The sequence below is a fragment of the Vanessa tameamea genome, chromosome 15 (genome assembly GCF_037043105.1).
Source record: "Vanessa tameamea isolate UH-Manoa-2023 chromosome 15, ilVanTame1 primary haplotype, whole genome shotgun sequence".
Classification (NCBI taxonomy): domain Eukaryota; kingdom Metazoa; phylum Arthropoda; class Insecta; order Lepidoptera; family Nymphalidae; genus Vanessa; species Vanessa tameamea.
The window spans coordinates 10265783-10286551 of NC_087323.1; the positions used below are offsets into that span (position 1 = coordinate 10265783).

The 20769-nt window shown below is 30.3% G+C and overlaps 2 protein-coding genes across 2 annotated transcripts in view; both read left to right on the forward strand.

Moving 5' to 3' along the window:
- LOC113398427 (tetra-peptide repeat homeobox protein 1-like) overlaps positions 1–20769 on the forward strand; it is a 306660-nt gene that overhangs the window by 193863 nt on the left and 92028 nt on the right. The window lies entirely within an intron of this gene.
- The window catches only part of LOC113398445 (alpha-(1,6)-fucosyltransferase), a 35385-nt gene continuing 14980 nt past the window's right edge, over positions 365–20769 (forward strand). The window contains exons 1-5 of the mRNA XM_026637188.2: positions 365–629; positions 11788–11971; positions 19118–19240; positions 19596–19808; positions 20226–20391. Of these exons, the coding sequence (XP_026492973.1) occupies positions 11835–11971; positions 19118–19240; positions 19596–19808; positions 20226–20391 (639 nt within the window). The 5' untranslated portion in view covers positions 365–629; positions 11788–11834. The remainder of the gene's footprint in view (positions 630–11787; positions 11972–19117; positions 19241–19595; positions 19809–20225; positions 20392–20769) is intronic.

The window sequence follows — 20769 nt, forward strand, 5'->3', positions numbered from 1 at the left end:
TCATTCATAAAATATAAACATTGTCATTAAAATAAGAACTACGCCCAAAATACCAACCATTAAATTATATATCGCTTCGTTTTATTTTAATTTGTTTGTGAACCTAAAAAATAAAAAAATAAACTATATTAAAATAAGAGCAGTATGTAAAAATGATATATTCCTAAATACTATTTTTATTAGGTTTATTATTTTTTGTTAAACAGTTAAAGAGACTCTAGATAATAATAATAATTAAAGAATTACTATTTATAAGAATGTTAATGTTATTTTGGAGTCGTGTTATGTTTTCATTTGAAAATTTGAATAGTACATCATTGGCCTTATCTAGTCTATGTTTTGTCTATGCTTACTTTAAATTACGATTGACGTGACGGTCGACTCGACGGATGAGTGACGACTGACGACTGTAGTGACAGGCTCTATAAGTCTTAACGGAGAAGTAAATGTACCTATTTAATTTGTCATTGCATGACTTGTGTTGTTAAATCCTTATAAATATTTCTTAATAACTTTGTGAATATTGCTATAAAATAAGCAATAATATTTCCCGTGTGAATTAATCGTGTGTTAAAATTTAATAAATATTCCAAATATTGCGGTGTTATTTTTTATAATTTAAATACAAGGTAAGCAAACAATTGTTTTTTTTTACAGAATTTATTAATATTCTGAGTTTACTTAACGTGCAAAGCAAATTTTAAAATATATTCATATTAATTAATATATTATTTTATTAGTTACTCGGTTTGATGCCAACATTTTTAACAATATATTTATAGAACAATTATTATCTATGAATTTGTTTGTAAAATATTTAAATTTTATTTAAAAACGATTTATTAAGTTATTTCTTGATTCATTTAAATTACATATTTTATACAATTTCTTACTAACTTTCATGTCCTGTTATAATTATTATAAGTTCTTAAATTTGGTTACTTCTATTTATAATCAATTTGTATGTTAAAAAATATATATAAATGTAGTTTATTATTATTTTTTATCTATTTGTTTAATTTGGTTTTTATTAAATTTAATTTGAGTCTCATTAAAATTACATGTTTTGGGAAGATTAACCCTAATGTAAGGCATACCTTATAATTACATGTGCTTAAAATTATTCTAAAAGATTTTTCCTGTATGGAATTCTATTTATTTACTTTATTGATCAAAGGGCCATATAGGCTCTATCCTTCTTGAGCCCAGCATTTTCTAAACTTATTAGATATGTGAAAAGTTAAAAGATTCTGGTTGTTCTCACTAGATTTTTTTGACTTGTCATATTTATTTTGTTTTTGTCGAGACTGATAGTAATTGACAAGATGATAATGACATCAAAAAGTTCTTATTTAAAGGACAAGCTTATAGAGGTGATCTAATTGTGGTCTCTAATAAAAGTAATTCTTTTTGAATTCAAATTAATTTATAGTAAATTATTAAAAATTAAACATGTATAGGATACCCACTACAGTTTTAATTTATATGTATATACTTTCCTTGTTCTTTAACTCACCACCATCTAAATAATGCTTACAGTTAGCAGTTTGATCTGCTGTATGCTGTAATCGGAAATATATGAAGATGGTACAACAATTAAAATAATAAACAATTAAAATAACTTAAATAAATTAAACACAAACATTATAAAATAAATACAAATAAACAATCAAGAAAGTTTATTCAGAAAATGTTTTCACAGACTGTTTAAAAGTGGTACTTAGTTAAACAGCACGAACTAAAATTGAAAGAATTCTATAGAAAACTAGAGCTATGAATAGGCATCAAAAGTTAGGGTGAATGGTTTGAGCGCAGTGTAAGACCTGATCTGAACTGTTTGCAGTTTTTAAAATAGTCTTAAAATAATCTTAAGAGATAGTAGAAGTTAAAGAAAATAGAGAAATGAGTCAATAAGCATTGGAATGTTGTATAATTAATTTAAGTTGAATAAAATAAATATCTAGTACAACCATATATTATGATATTTGATACTGCTGTTAAATTAATATTGATTAAAGTGACATCTGTTTCTGTATTCTCATTCAAATTTGTTTAAAAAGTTTGTTCTTTTTTTAATTATTACTATTGTTGTCAAATGTACAAAGATTTACAGCTTTTCATTCAATTTACTTAGATTGTCAATATAAAACATTTTGTTTGCTCAGTAAATATGCAGTTTACTAATACCAAGAAACATAATTCAAAGCATTTGCAACTTTATGTATTGAACAATATAATGATCATTGTACACAAATCGATCATACTCATTAACTACCTTTTGTTTTTCATGTTTATCTACTGCCAGCTTATAGCTTAAGTTATACACTTATAAGTACATAAAAGCAATGGGATAATTATTAATGCTAGTACCATTGTCATGCTCACTACATGAAATAATAATATACCTATAATATGAATCACATTTTTGAATGAAAAGAAAAAGTTTTTATATCTTGCTTTCAAAATGCTATTTTATATTATTTATATATATATTTAGAAAAACAAAGTCTTGAATTTAAAAATGATAATGTTCATAAAATCTTGATAAAGTCTTTGATATCTAGCCAGCCTATTACCAGTTTATTATATAAATCAAAATCAAAAAATTATTGGTTTAAGTTTTTTGAAGTAAGATTTAAGATTAAGGCTTATAAAAGCATTTTTGAATCGTCATGTTAGTGTTGAATTCAATTTAAAGCTACCACTGGTTCGAAAGTAGATTCTACCGAGTAGAACCGGCAAGCAACTCAGTAGTTATTCTTTACCACTATTTTAATTACAGAATATGTTATTAAAGAGCTATTATTATTTTATATGTCCTGCCTAGAAATAAATAAATACTGAGTCCACACTTTTTTATCTTTAATATAATCTTGTATTTAGTAATATGCTTTATTTATCAATGTTTTTTTGACATAGTATTAAATTTTTAATAGGCCAAGTTAAAAATAGCTTTGGAATCTTACTATAGAAAATAATACCGTGCCCAAGAAAGGATGTATTAACTTTGCGAACTCGGAAACAAGGTTTGATTAGTTTACATTTCCTTCTCGTGTCTGTACAATGATTGTCACCGTTTTTTTCGAAAAATATTTATATTTTTGTGATTATACATACATAATATTGTTATTAACATATTAGGAAGCAACTGTATGTATACCCACCCTATTAAAAAGATCTCGAACGCAGTCTCGAGCTCTATGTTTATAAATAGACCTAACAGCTCTTTTTTGAGGTATGAAAACAGTTTCCAATGCCGTAAGACAGGATGCTATGGAAGTAACCAAAGTATTCTAATCCAGCAATATCAACATCAGTTAGTTGTCTAACTTTCCTAGCCGCGTATGCTGCGGAGCTGAGTCTCCATAATGTGCATTATTTATATAGTTTGTTTCAGTCAAAATGTCATTAACATCTAACAACATCAGATGGTTCAACAAAAGTATTTATAGATTGTGTAATTTTTTTCTGTTCCGGATCATATGCAGTCGTTATATTATTTTAGTTTACGTGTGCACTTACGTAGGGCGCGCGCCTTCACGTAAATTATCGCTGTGTATATAAGTTCCCGTAGAAAATTGTAATGATAGAGAAAATTGAGCCATACACATTATGGCTAAGATGGAAACCGATTATAAAACTAACTGTTTATATTTTACATAAAGAATTGTCTATTGTCTGTTATATTGACTTAGATGGCTGAATTCAGGTAACCACGTCAGAAATCACTGAAATAGTTGAAATTCAACATTATATTTGGTAGTATTCATAACAGCTGTCTGCATTCGTGTCAGTATCAAGTACCACCAATTTGTCCTTAAATGATAAATGTCATGATTTTTTTTTGTGAAGGATGGGTGTCGAAATGTCTACGTGGTTGAAACTACCCAATTCAACTAAATCATTTGGCTTGGGCCCAAGTTGCAACAGCTTATAACATATTTTATATATTTTTAAGTACTCTTCTGAAACCTTAAATGAAAAATCAAATATGCCATTGGCAATTTATAATAATTATTTTCCGAATTTTCTGAAAATACTATTTTAATTTAATATTAACTTCTTATTTAAGTCTTAATAAATTTTGGCTTGTGTCGACTTAGAAGCTAGAAATTTTCTGAAGTTCTTCAGTAGTCGTATAGAAGCCGTGTAAAAAAAATAAAAATCCTACGGAAGGTATTTTTAGAATTCCGAGGCTTAAGGTCAAAGTAAGCCGGAAATTTGATGGAGTTTGCTCGGGACTGTGAAATAATGTAATTAAGGGACTTTAAAAATAAAGTGGAATCCATGGAAAAAAATTGATATCTTTAAATTTCTTATACGATTATGAGTTCTAAGAGGTATTTTGATCATATTTTTTATGAAACGGCAAAAAAAAAATACGGTACTTACATATTAACCGCAGCAGATAAACAATTTAGCGAAAGCGCCAAAATGGGTTAGGTTACGTTTTATTTATTTATTAGATATATATTGGCGTATTTTTTTTTGGTGCGGTGGTGTTAATTCGTATATACTCAAAATTCTGTTTAAAGTGTTAGAAAAGTTATTATACGATGATAATACACGATGTTTACATGAGCTAGTCTCAGATGAATGTTACGCTTAAAAACGAGTGTTTTAGTCGTATTTTGAACGTATCATCCTTGTAATATTAACATAGTTTTAATTTAATATATAACAAAATAAATGGTAATACTAATTTGTTGCTTGTAAATACCAAATAGTACGACAAAGATGGAAATAAGTAAATATAAAATTGAAGTTATTTTATACGTAAATTATATTAATAAATAAATAGACATATGACACTTTTGTTTCTAAAATAAGTAACTCGTTTAATAAGGTATAACGTTGTCACCAGGCAGGCATGGCGCTCTAGTTATGCTTGGACTAGCTGTGCCGGTAGAACGGCGGCCTTAGCTAATTATTCCGTGAAGACAGGTTAAGGTGCCAATGATTGCTAACAAGACACTGTCACACTTAACGTTAGTCAACTCTAATTAGCTTGCAAAATTGACTCGTAACGATATATCGCTAAGAAATAACCTTCACAATAACACCATAATACGACCGTGAGAAATTATTACATTTGTCAAGCAATTTATCGACTATTCTCTAAGGAAGAGGGCGTCACGCTCGTTGCGTGTTTGCTCATGACCTCATGAGCTTATAAAATGTTTCCTTTTTTTAGGGAAATGGGTGTCTGGTTTGCATTGCATTTGTTAAAGAAATAATTTTTAAAAACTCGATATTTAGTGTTTGAAAATTAATTTGTGATTATAATTTGTAACATTTTGTGTTAATTTATATATATGTAATATTCAAATAATTTAAACAGATAAAAATAAGTTATCAATTGAAGTGTTTCAATAACATTTTTAAATTATACTTAATTACGATATGCATAATATCGTCACAGGAAAATCCTAGGAAATGTGCTAGAATAAAAAATCTCTTGGTCCATAGGTAATTGTAATGTTATTAGACAAATTTTATGTAAATATAATATTTAAATAATATACGTGAATATTTAAATTTATTCAATCAGTAATTGAATAAAAATAAGTTTACCATTAGTAATGATTTATTTTTTTTATTTTTTTGTTGGACTGGCTATTTAACTCAATTTATTTGTTATTTTTGTCCGACATTTATGTACGGGGAGACATAATGACGTCATTTTCGGGCTGGTGGATACCCCATACGCAACATGATTTTTGTCGGACAAGTTGATCACAATTTTTAAATTAATTTTATTAAAAAAATCAAATCAAAGTTTTATATATGGAAAGTCATAGTGTCGTCATATCGACAATTCCAGAAATCGAGCATTCGAAAACGCAGCAGTGCCGAAACTGCGCATTCGAAAAGTTTTTCGGATTCATCACAAAAAGGCACTCACAAAGTTTTACCTTTGTATGTCAAAAAAATTTAAGGTCCTTGTACTGAGGACTAACAGTTTATTAGTTTGATTCGCGAATCAATTGTTATAGTAATTATTGTAACAAGGCAGACTACACCTTAGTAATTCATAGTAACTCACAACATGTTTTTCTTATGCATTTTTTCGTGACCTAGGAAAAAGGAAATGGATAATAATATCCCTCCATATTATTAGTATGATAAGGAGTTATAATATAATACCAGGTATAGCCAAGTTTTAAAGCGAAATGCGTAATTTGAGATAAACCGTGAAGTACTCGAGTCATCAAGTGCTACAACTCGCAATTAAAAGTTCCACGCGATGTAAACACTTGTCAATGCAAGGCCGAGAGACATAGTTAATGAGACACCAGATAAAAAAAGTAATCAGAAATACTGAATTATTTTCTAAAAGATTTTGAGAAATAAATTGTATGTAAACTTACAAACGATTTGGTAAATATATGGTCAGAGGGAAGAAAGAAAAGCTGTGCCTCCAAAATGGCACTTTCTTAAAATTAGCTTACTTAGAACTGAAATTAAATGAGATCTCAAATTAAATGGGAGAAGAAGCTGGAAACTATAGAGGAATTTTAAACCAGTTTATACGACTGATTGAGTCGAAGTCTTGCACATGTGACAATAGGACCTGTATTCTATAGTCTATTCCTATTGAAGACGGAGTAGATAACTTTAGATTTACATGTTCCACGCAATTTGCTTATAGCTCTGCTATATTATGTATTACGAACCAGAGATGTTATGGAGCTTCGTAACCGAAACCGAAACTATCGGATGTTTTGGAAATAAAAATATATCCGTTTTTGCTTAGTTTAAATAGTTAGTTTGCATACTAAAAGAGAATAGTATTATAATTGTATTTTAAAACTATTTGTTTTTTTTTCTGTCATTTTACCTTATACTAAATAAGCTTACTATACAGCCTACAAATAAAATCAAATAAATACTATGTATTGTTATTTTTTCTTTTACAAATTCTTAACAATCTAAGATCCGTAAGTGAAACTATCCGAAACAATCGGTTAATAATTGTATCTGAAGCCGGTAAAATATTATTCTTATATCCAAATCCGAAATCCGATATTATCCGTAACATCCCTGCTGCAAACAGCAAAACCTGATCAATATAACTTTATTTATAATACCTATTCCACTTAACTACTTATATTCACTTTAATATTACTTCGAAAGTTCAGATATCAACTACGGCGACATTCAAGATTATTCTCTCGCGAATCCATAAAGACTATCATAGATTATTCAAGATCTCGATCGATATGGCGTCAATTCATTGCAAAGTTGTTTGTTTGGTTTGACTCCTCCTTATTCCATAAGCTACAATGTGCTAAATTGTGGTTGTTTTTAGTATTACATGGAAAAAACTATTGTTATATTTGTTATTTATAATTAACTCTATATGTCCTGTACGTGAATCAACTAACAGTATTATACGCTTTTTATCAATTATAAGTATAACTCTGACAGAATAATAACGCTTTTATATTAACAATTGGATTTCTTCAAACAAGTGTTTGTCAATTTGAAAATTCACACGATATATGTTATATACTGTTCTCTTAAATCTTATTTGAAATTCGTGAGTTCGACATGAGTTCGATCTAGACCTAATCAGCACATGTTTGTTAGCGCCAGACACGCGACGTATCCCGCATTTTAAACCTATTTAAGGCTGCTGTCTAAGTATTCTGTCATGATACGGAACAAATAGTCATCATAAAGAAGTCAGTAAAGCACTTGCAAAGGGCGTGTCTAGCTCCGGTCTTAAATAGTGCTACACATGCCGCAAATTCTCACCAATACCTTAGTGTTTCGGAGTATTTGCGAACCTCTCAATCTTTTAAACGTAATAAATGTTTCAGGGTATTCACATACAGATATCTTATCGATATTTAGAAAAGGTACGTACAAATTCATATGAACGAATGTTTCCACGATTCGTCGCTTCGAGTTTAATCTGCGACGAATGCAACGATCAACGATGTAAAGAATGAAAGTAGACGAATCAAATACAAAATTGTTTGTGTTTCATCGTCGACGTACATAAGAGGTTATTCGAACATTAGCATAAATGTTATGCAGATTACGTAATCGATATAAAAAAATCATAAACTATCAGAAGTTTTAAATTATATCATAATAACATTTGCATTCGAGAATTCATATTTCCCTAAATAAATCTTGGTAAAATTGATGTCGTAAATGGATCTATAAAAAAAATTTGAGGCAGATCTAACAATGCCTTTTTCAGAAGACTCGACACTTGAATAGAAAACTGTGTGACAGCAATTTTATGAGAGTTTTAAAGTCCATACGGAGTGACAACATATTTTATATTTAGACTGTGTTGGGGACAATAAAAATAATCTTTATACAACGATGAACAGAAGTCAAGTTGCTTATTTTGATCTGATTGAATTTAAAAAAGGAACAAAAAATGTAATAATTGGTTTGTATCCGTCTATACTAATAATATAAATACGAAAGTAACTCTGTCTGTTACCTCTTCACGCTTAAAACGCTGAGCAGATTTAGATGAAAATTGTTCTGGAGAAAGTTTGAGTGCCGGAGAAGGACATAAAGATTTTTTTTTAATTCACCCCTCGAGACGTTCAAATTAACCTACAACAAATTAATTGTTATTTTACTTTTTAATAGCGATCAAGAAAAAATTGGTAAATTAATTCAGCGATTAAGTCAAACACGGCCAAGGAAAGGACACGTAGTCTGTGGTAATTCAATAAAAATATATAATCATCTACAGAATTTTCTATTTAATTTGCACAAGAACCTGCTTTATTTGAAGTCGGTTAAATAAACTTGGTAAATTCTTAAATTCGTTTAAGCCTATCGTTATGTAGTTTTATTGTTCACGTCATTATTTTTACTGTTACTCAGCGTTGTATCGATTCCAATAATTTTAAAACGAATTCAATCGATATTTCATATAACACATTCGCACTGTAAATGTTTGAAGAGTTATTGTTTAGCTTAAGTTACAAAATCTAATGATACAATAACATAATTTTAACTGTTGTAAGTCCATTAAGAGATTATATCAATGATCTATTATTATCTGTCTTGCTAGCATTTTAGAATGTTAAAAAAGCGTAGTTCCGGTTTTTTGTATTCGCGTTAATGACTTTTCCTGTATAATACTGTAGTAGTGTGTTGATATTTAAAAAATGATGTTTTAAATTATTTTACATATGTAATTATATATTTATTATTCACCTACTTCTCTACCTATTAATTTGTATTAGCAGCACGCAAAAAAAAACGGCCCGGCGTTTGATTAAAGTAAACTTAACAAATGTAATTTAATTTACTCTCACTAGTAGTCTCACGCACACCAATACACTTCGTAAGAACAAGCGATAGCCATTATACACGCCGATAATAGTAATTAAAATTGGAGGGGCGCGCCTTCGTGAGTGAATAATTTTATGATTTTTCTCAAAATAAGGTTCCAATTTATTTATTAGATGAAAAACCGAAAATGTAATTTTGAATTCGGAGCTTCAACTGTCAAATGTTAATGTTGCTATTTTTATAGTTATTGCTTGCTTTGGGTGTCGGCCATTACACTAATCTATACATATAATAAAATTGGAGTGTCTGTTTGTAATATTAAAATAATCGCTCATTACTAAATGCATATGTATGTACACACGGTAAATATATCAAAATATATTTTTTTTTAATTTTTGTCTGTCTGTTTGTTCCGGCTAATCGGCTGGACCGATTTTGACGGGACTTTCACTGGCCGATAGCTGATGTAATAAGGAGTAACTTAGGCTACAACAATACCTTTTTTGTTAAATTTAAACGCGTCGGAAGTCGCGAGCACAAATAGTTTATTCAATAAAAATAGTACCATGAACGGTTCGATTACAAGAGTATTTAGGCTCTGTAGTAATATTATTTAAGTTAAAAACCTCGAGTGACTGCAGTGATATTTTCTCGGACGCTTAGTTTAATTGGGTGATCATTTCCATACGCTAGCGGAACAGGTTCAAGTGTGTCACAATTTTTGAAACGTATTTTAAATTTATAAATATTATTCTGAATATGGATCAATATGAAGTATTTAACAAGACTCCTAGTAGTTTTAATCGTAGTTCGTATAATATTCGAGACTATATACAATAATCAGTGTTATTAATTTATATTGATACTTCTGAAAATACAAGTTGTATTGTCGTAATATCATTTTTTAACTATTAAATGTCTCGGTTGAATTAAGGTTGTTTATGGAAAGATCGATATGTTTAGGGAAAATTACGGTTCCTATCATCGTGGAGAGATGATGCTCTTATTATTTTGTGATCTTTAATTATACTTCTTAATAATATTTACTTGATGGTAGGGCTTTGTGCATGCTCGTCTGAGTAGATACCATCTAATCATCACATATTCTACCAGCAGTAATACTTAGAATTGTTGTGTTCCGGTTAGGCACAAGGGACACGCCAGTTTCCACGTTTGTTGGCACATTGGCGATGTAAGAAATCTTTAAAATTTCTCAAGGCGTCATTCTCTTTGAGTTGTGGTGACCACTTGCCATCATCGTGACCAATTTGCCAATCCGTCTACATATGATAATTAAAAAATAATAATTATTTTATGAATAATTCCAACGTAATTAGTACAAAATTATGCCTTTGCATATAACTCTTATCGTCAAAGTATACAAGTACATAAATTAGCATTCAAAATATAAAACAAATTTATAAATTCTTATCCATGGATGAAATATTTAAATTTATACATTAAATTATTATAATAAAATATATATATTATATTTTAGTCTTCACCTTCAGCACCAAAAATGTATACATATTTAATACAATCGGTTAGGTGAAACAATTATAAAAAACAGTTGCAAGGATTTGCACATACTATGAAGTGGAACTAAAATGGCGAAGTAAAAAGGCTCGTAAAAAATCTTATTACGATAGTAGTACTTAACGAGTACTTGTTAAGTACTAACGAGTACTTGTGAAGTACTACAATGTTTTCACGATCAATAATTGGTCCAATATTTCTGGTATCCTATCTCTGCATCGATTGCACCAATCAACGTGAATTAGACAACTCTTTCATTGGTATTTAATCTTAAACAGATCTGTTTATCTTATTATAATCCTTATAATATTGTTAGTCTGATTTGACTGTAATGCCTTTGGGAATAGAACTCATTATTATCTTCAGTCTTCTCTTCCGTATATTTAAGGCCCGTTTTATTTTTATATAAAGATCTCGTACATTATCTTAATCATCAAGAAAGGATATGTTTAGTGTGATTTACTAACTAAAGTAGTTAAATATAACCCGTATCAATGTATGATAATACTTTTATCGAAGTAATTTTATGTCACGAGAAATATACATTGTTAAAATGTAATAAAAGTGCTTAAAACATAAAAGTGTAAACACACGCAATATAAATGCAATTACCAAGCACTATATTTTAATAGGAATTCATTACTAAAACTCAAAACATTTATTGTTTGATGCTAAAATACCCACGATACGAACCCAGGTTTACCAAGTGTAGGCACCAACGGAATTAAAAATAAATGTTGAAGTTGTTTTTTAGTAAAAAAATATTTTTCATATTATTATTATTTTATTCACGTGATCTCTAAAATAAACACAAACAACGCAAGTATATTACGATGCCAAATATAATATAAACATTATTTCTGTTGTTTTTTCTGAGTTCAGGACATTACCTTTTCTGAAAGATAGTTTTAACTTAAAACTAATCAATTATTAAGTTCGCTTTAATATTGAATAAATTATTTTTTATTGTTCCAGTACTTAAGAAATAATCTTAGCAGTAAAGAAATGGGGATGAAAAGTTCATGATGAAACTCTATCCCACCGGGCATTCGGGTTTAAATGGCTACTTTATGATGTACCTGTCGAAATGGAAACGGGTGGCCGTCTTACTGCTATTGATATGGATTGCCGTCACGTATCTCGTGATATCACCGCTGAGGTAAGCGATGTGAATTACTAATGGAGATTTATGTAATCAGCTTTAAGTATATGTTATCTGTGATCTTGTTTGCGTTGAACTTGTCTATGGTAAGTCAACTGGAAACAATGTACAGCACAAACACCACGACAAATATTCGTATACATTTTTTTGGGCATGAGTGTGCTTCGAAACATTTATTAATTTTATTAGTATAGCTGGGTAGATGTGAATGTATGTGATGATTTCGCCAATTAATTTCGAGAGATTCATGCGGGGTCTTATTTTTTTATATTGCCAAGTAATTAGTACATGACTTGATCAGATTCTTCTATTATTATGCAACATAATTAAAAGTTACGTTGTCATTCCATGATATGACTTTCCAACTTTAACAAGTAATGGAACTCGATAACTCATTAAGTCTGGCAAGATTATTTATGAGAATGCTAATGTTACAGAGCAAGATAAGTTAGGTTCCAAAACACGTGATTTTTGCCGAAAATTTCGGGTTCAAACACGTGACGACCGAGTTTTCACTTACTGAATATGTGTTCATTTTCAATTCCTCTCGCTCGGATCGTGTACAGTGAAGGGAAACATCACGAGGAAAAAATACATGTGTCGAGTGTAAATTTGCTACGTGTCCATTGTCACCAATCCGTAGTTAAGCAGTATTGTGAAAAATGCCTCATACATTATCGAAAGGAAAGAAGGCCTTAGCCTAGCTGTGACACCTTTGCCGACAGTTATGTTCCTTTTATAATACTAAACTAAAATTCAATCAATTAGTGCTGAATTATTTCGAAACAAATTTAAAATAAATACTTATTTATAGCATCGCTTTAACCCAAATTTAAACAAAGTTGAGTTAATTCCACATTTTATATAAAATATAAAAAGTTTGAAGCGTACAAAATTTATCGAGTTTAAAATTAAAAAATTGCTATAAATTATATTAAAGTAACGTTCAAGCTTACCTCGAGGCTCTTCTGAAGCGAGTTTGAAAATTTAATTTAAAAAATATACTTTTCCGCGATAGTAAAGACGACGGAGGAGCGAGCCTCGGGCGTGTAATGCTAAGGGACACGTATTGTCACGGCGAGACGAACTAGCGTGTTTAATGCGGAGCGATGGAGAAGTTTCGTACGTCTGAAACGAGCACCATTGAAGGATATATTCGTATTAAACTTTTATTTTAGTCTGCATTTCGAATGCGAAATTATGACAATAGATATTGCTTTTCTGGCAACATTTTTGAATAACAATAGACGTTTTTCTAATTTTGAAATCGACGGCTGCTTGGAATATCATTGTAGCTTGTTTTGTTTCACTTGAATCTTCTCGTAAATGTTTTAGATTTTGGGGGATTTTGGTGCCTAAATATCTTATTGGTTTAATTCATATAATATTTTTTCGGAGGCTATTGAATAGATTACAAATATTCAATCCTAGTTTCTGATGATTAGTCTTCAAGGAGACTCTGTAGCTAGATCATCGTCTCGACATAACAAATAAATTGTCTGAAATTCAATTGTTGCTCACTAAATCGGTCAAGTCGTTTAGAATTTACAGGATCACTAACAGACGCACGTTCAGAGCTACGATCTTCCACTCGATATAATTAGTCCACCTGAGACTCAATTTTACCCAATATTCCTCAAGATACCGCAATACAGGTTTAACGCTGGAGCCAATATTCATCTCACATTCGCTTTACTATAATCAATAAAATCTCGTCTGGTAATATAGTTTAGGTCCTCTACGTAATTTTTTTCTAGCAGTATTACTCATCTACCTTGAAATAAATAAAAGATACGGACTCAGCTAAAATTAAAGTTGGATTTTATTCCACGCCCGTAACAACCCAAATAGGTAAATATTCATTTTGTCTTTTAAGTCTATGGACATTATATGTGCAGAGCAATAATGAGCCGCACAGCCCCCAGATGTCGTGTCAAGGGGTCACGTGATTTTAACCATAGAACTGTAGAACCGAACCGAAAATAAAGACAGATATTTAATTTTTTTGGAAATTTACCACAAAAGTGTGTGTTTAGTATGTATTTCGATGTTTATTCTTCTTAGTGTAATAATAGTGTATTTTAGCGTATAATTCTTTCTTAATGCTCATTTACGTTCTCTAAGGAATCCCTAAAATTTCATCTCGTTAAACTCACTTTTAGGCTGTGCGTCGTATGTCGTCGTGACGTCGTATATGACAGTCATTTTAAGATTTTACTAAGTAGAATTTAAATAATTACAATACTTAATCAATTTCTTTTAAGAGTCAGTGATAATTATTTATGTGACTTGCCGTGTTTTGTCAAACGGAGTGTCTGTTAAATTTTTTTAGCTAATTGTGAAACTTGTACACGGTTCATAGTTTAAATGCATCAGCAGGCAAATTTATAGAACTGGTTTTTATGAGTTATATTTAAGTAATGTGATCCGAATAAGCACTAATCAAGGTCTACTTCAATTTAAAAATAGTTGCAAGGTCTACTTAAAAACATATATTAATAATTAGAGCTGAGATGGCCCAGTGGTTAGAACGCGTGCATCTTAACCGATGATTACGGGTTCAAACCCAGGCAAGCACCACTGAATTTTCATGTGCTTAATTTGTGTTTATAATTCATCTCGTGCTCTGCGGTGAAGGAAAACATCGTGAGGAAACTTGCATGTATCTAATTTCAACGAAATTCTGCCACATGTGTATTCCACCAACCCGCATTGAAGCAGCGTGGTGGAATATACTCCAAAACCTTCTCCTCAAAGGGAGAGGAGACCTTAGCCCAGCAGTGGGAAATTCACAGGCTTTTAATGTAATGTAATGTATTAATAATAATTTATGAAGGTTCTGGTTATTGTTGAAAATAATAGGAAACAATTATTTTATATATTTTTTATTTACATGTTACTACGATTGATCTTCGTTAAAATATCACTGTCCCCATTGAAATATAACGTAGACGCATTGGATCAACGTATTTGCAGTAATTATTTTAGTACCTTCATTAAAATTGTTAAGCGATAAAAAATATGTTCCGTCTCTAAATCTGGTTTGCAATAATATGTATTAATTAAAAAGGATTTCGATTATTAGTTTAAAAAAAAAAAATTAAATGTATTCATCACGGGATGTACGCCAGATTTAATATACGGAAATTGATGGTTGTTGAAATAAATATGGAGTAAAGTAAATAAAATCATAGAGTTTTATTAGTTAGATAAATATATATCTAGCAAAGATGTAGTGTAAATATTAGGTATATACGCGCAACGGACACACAACAAGCAGGTAAGGAGCGGTGGTACCGACGGATCATGAAGGTATAAGAAAATGTCATACCATTTGCTGTCACGGTATATGAGTTGATCTTACACATAAAAATAACCTGATTTGAAGGTTATTGCTCTCTTAGATTTCATAATAAAAAATAAAAAAAACATTTTGACTGAGGGGTTGAATCGAAATCCTTCTGATCGATTTCGGACTCGGTGACCAGACTCATCAGATGTTATGGTATTAAATATGTCCGCTATCAGATGTGTAATCTTTTTTCATTGTCTTACAGTTTGATGGGACTGCATTTCGATATGACTAGCGAGAGATCAGATGCAGAATCAATGGCTCTATTATCTTTTCCTATTATTTCCTGTGGGGAAATAGGTAAACAAACAACTTCGACCTCGAATTACATGACATTACTGTTTAACTGAGGAATAAATTATCCAGTAATTATTGTTATTATAATAAATATGTAGATACACTTAAAAGAAAACCTTCGATAACAATGCTGCCCTCCTAATTGACTAACGTGACTACGACTTTTATGCAAAATGAGTTAATACTTGATTCGGGATCAGCGTGATGAGATCTACAATCTCTTCCTTATGATGTTTTTGATAAAACTTACAGAAACCGAGATAATGTTTAGTATAAGCGCCGTAATTAAATATTTTTATGTTTGTTGCTAAATTTAAATACCGTTAGATCGCCTACGTTTGTTATGCTTAAAATGTTTGTATGAGCTTGATCATTCGTTTAAAATGAGTACTAAATATAAACACCGTAAGATGATATACCGCTGATATCTGAACTACATTCGTCAACTGTGCAAGGCTAATACTAAACATAAAAACAGTAACAACAACTTACGGTCCATTTGCATAATGATAGGAATCATTACCGCACCTATTTACTACTGAAAACAAGGGTATTTGATCTTTACCGTTGTCATATTTAGTAAGCGATAACCTATTTGATATTTATTCCTAAATATAACAACCATATAGTAATATTATTGGTTTTAAGACGCGAGGGGTTGAGGTATGTGCTTAGCGGACGGTGTGTCGCCAGAGTTCGTGGGTTTTTATATTTTAATAACAATGGTTCTAAGGGAATTCAACAGATATTTTTATTGAATTATTTTATTTTATTTTGGATGTAATTGCTTAATATGATTGTATTTTAGTTGGCATTAATGGTAAATGTAGCCTAATTTGTTTTGTTTGTGAATTGTGATAGCAAGTCTATAAGTACGTATTTTTAAGTCTTGTATAAAATCCTTTATTATTTTCGCGTTGTGCATATTAATCGTATTCGTTTCAAATGCCTTACTTTACTGTTATTAAATTATTATATTTTTGTTGCCGTCAAATGGCGTCCCAAGACCGAATACTTACTTTAACAACTAAGCCTAATGTTATCTTACCTCGTGAGGTAGCTACAGAAAAAACAAAAATAACTAGAAAATAATGCAACATTAAGCAAAACTAAATCAACTTATATTAAAAAAAATATTTAAAAGACCTTTCAAAAGGCGCCCATATCATGCAAGTAAATATATGAAATGTCATACAATATAATATAAACTTATCATACAAATTTGTTGAAAATAAAATATTGGATGATTCCAAAAAAAAATATTGATATTTTCTTAAACTATAGTACTGACACTCAATTTTCCGTAAAAAACTTTATGCGCCATTATCTCGAAATCATATTCTGTGTAGTTACGGTTGTCTCAATTAGGAGGGCAGAATGTATAGGGTACTAAAAATTAGTGGCGTCGGCCTTCAGTCTCATCTCCTACACAGTACGAGTACCTGTTAAATAGTTTAGTCGTAAAATAATTCATATACATTTTTTATTTTACTTTTTGTTAAACTTTAAATTTATATTTTTTACTTAAATAAAAATACGCATATTATTTTAGTTACTTTTCATCATACGTTTGTTTTTGCGATTAATTAATATGTAAATGTTTTAAAATATATCAATAATATGTTATATAATTTTAAAGCAAATGTAAAATTATATAATTCGTTGATTTTTATAAAGGATATATGAAATAAATTTTGTATGTTGATTATTATTGACTTAAGAGGAACTAAGTTTTTTGCCGGTTCGTCTCTATTTTATTTCTTGTCATATTTTATGATCGTATCTATACAATAAGGAAAACTTTTCTTTTTGATCTTATTTTCAGGAAATGAGACTTGGCGTATTTGTTAAACTCTTTGAAAGTCTCAAGATTGTGCTTGAAACTTATCGATTAATAGTATTTTATTACCAAACGTCTATTGATTTTATTTTTTCACACGGCGGAAAGGCTTAATGATTTAGTACTACATGGTAAAGATTTAGTATACTCATAAATATGTATACCGGTATAAATTTTCGATTCTTTCCTATTGAAAAAAATCAGTACGTATCACTGTGATTATTTCAATACACTCTTGGATGGTTTTTTTATAAAATCAAAATACACTCTTAAAATAGGCTTTTACAACAGCACTTCTGAATCGTCATTTTATAAAATTGTATTAAATGTTTACCATCAGTTCGGAATGTAGACTCTACCGAGAAGAACCGGCAGGAAACTATAGTAGTTACTCTTTACCAACATTTACACAGTAATTGTATTACACAGTTATTCGTATAACAAAGTTATGCCAGTTAAATAAAATTATATTGATATAATATATTTTGTCTGAAAGTCAACCAGCTCTTCGCCTTTTTTGTCATCTAAATAATCTTGAGTTGTGTTGTTGTTTTAAATTTATTTTGTTCATGTTGATGACTTTTATATGACGACTGATGATGATGACGATGACTTTTATAATGTTGATGACTTTTATATGACATAAGAAGAAAAGAGTAAAATTATATTTTATACTAAAAACTATATCGTAAGTTTCTATGTCCACTCATTTATATAGAGATATCGCTCATTGACAACCTTTTGATCTTTGGTCCAAATTTATTTTTTTACTTAACATATGCTAATACGTACAATAAACAATCGTGCATTAGAACAGGGGACATGTAAATGAACTTTATGTTAACGTAATGTAAGCTTATATATTATTTTACTTAGCAGATTTATTAATAATCTTTAAATATTGTACCGCTCTCAGCCATTGTTATTGAATTATATTAATGTAATTGTTACTTTATGCTTTGATGTATTCTTAATATCTCACTAATATTATTTATAGTCAATCATGCCAGAGCGGCTGAACGAATTTGAATATAATTTGTCACAGAGATCGATTATAGTCTGTAACGGCATATAGGGCTTTTTGCTCCCCAACTCTCCAATGTCAAATCCAAAGCCGCGTGTGGCTTTTGATTTGACATTGGATGAAGGATTTTCGTTTTTGGTTGATGAGGCATATTGTGATTTTTATTGAAAACAGCGAAAGATGTATGGTAAATTGGTGTTCTTGAAGATTATTAAATGATCGCCATTACCCTGCTAAGACTTCATACGTTATAATAATAATAGAAAATGCAGTATCTTAGATGGAATCCACATTAAATATTCAACAGTACGTAACAAGCCGTTAATATCCACCAAAAGTCTCCTCTTCTGTTATGGAGACGGTTTGAGGAATACTGCGAGTTCGTGGATAATATATCAATTTGGTCCAATTTCATACCATACAAAGTTCCTCATTCTATGATTATACTTTCCGTCACGAGATGAATTATTATTAAAAAACAAAAATTAACAAAAAATATTTCCTTCTTAACTTACAAAACTTGGTTGTGTTTACTCATTCAAGTTCAGTCAGTATTCAGGTCAGGGTTATCTCGGACGTGTAATAAGAGAAAATATCAGAAAACGTTTTCTGAAATAAAAGTTCTTTCAGATGCGACGGCAACACAGAAGAGACGTCCGACTTCCAAGATAGATTAAAAGCGGTCTCCCTTCAGTTGGAATCGTTGAAGCAACAACACAATAACCTTATTGCACAGATAAAAAAATCGTCGGGGTAAGTTTTTACAATTTTGCCTTTGTTTTTTTTTTTCGTGTCGTTATTTTTCGGACAGTTCTACCCGGAGGCAGGATTGCGTGTTTGTTATCAAAGCTCATGTGTTTGGGATATACCCATTACACTATAACAATGGTTTTCTTTTACTTTAAAGGCATTTCGGTATTTTCTATAGATGTTAAACCTACCTACAGATAACGTATATGGATGCGAGTTCAATTATCTCTGCTGTAGTTGATAAATGTTTTGCTATGATTAATTTAATTTCGTATCTCCATCATGTTTTCATTAGTAACACGATTCTATTAGTTTATGTAAATAAATGGTATTGATATTAAAAATATTTATTTTGTAGACTTAATGTAAATCTGAATGACCTTGAAACATCAGCGTTCCTTCACAATGGTGGGGGACCATCGGAAGAATACGAGAATCTTAGACGAAGAATATATTCGAATACAAAGGAGATATGGTACTTTGTCAACCACGAGCTGACGAAGCTAGTCAACAATGATGGCCAATCAGAAAAGTTGCGCGCGATTTTAGACCAAGTTGCTGACAGGAAAAGGTATAATTTTGTTTAAATGGAAGGTCAGTTTTATAGTATTACAATAAGAAATACGTTATATAGGATTACAATAAGAAATACGTTTATGTGACGGTAATAAATCATAATTAATTTAATATTTATAAACTCAAATTAGTCATAGTTTAGTTTCCAATGTTTTAGGGTAATATTTTATAGTAATTTTATTGCGTGATATTAAATTATTTAAGACTAATTGCGCTATTAACGCTGTTTGTTTTTAGTTTATTAATCTATCCCACGGTACTTTAAACGAGTTTGAAATGAAATAAATGTCAAACTCATCTCGACAAAGGGAGTAACTTTCACTGTGAACTTAAAAAAGAGTACACGTTAATTTGTGGATTTTTACAGAATGTCCAATTACATTTGACAATTGTATAAGATATTTGCTTTCAGATCTTTACTATCGGACCAACAGAAGCTTCTAGAACTAGACGGATACCATGAATGGAGGAGAATAGAAGCAGCGAATGTCAGCGACCTCGTACAAAGAAGACTCAAGTATTTACAGAACCCACCAGACTGCAGGGAGTCCAGGAAGGTCATCTGTAATTTGAATAAGGTAAATATTTTTGACGTATTATTTACGAAATATCTGAGAATCAGTAGGATTAAATAGATCGATAAAAGTGAAGCGTCAATGTGATTTTCTTTTAAAACATATTATTTATATGTGTTCTCAAACTCTTCAGAAATCTCACGTTACGCCCAAAGATGTTTCTATAATAATAAAATTGTAAAACATATGTTACGGATCACGCAGTCGATTAAAGTTTATAATTCAACAAATTTTGTACACTTCGTCCGGATATGTTCTTTCTTTTGGTGGTTGAGTATGTAGCGAAGGTATTATCATCTATTGCTTCAAGGACACTAATGGCAAGAAAGAAATATAATGCCTTAAAAAAATGGAAAAAAAGGCAAATCATTTCACATCTGC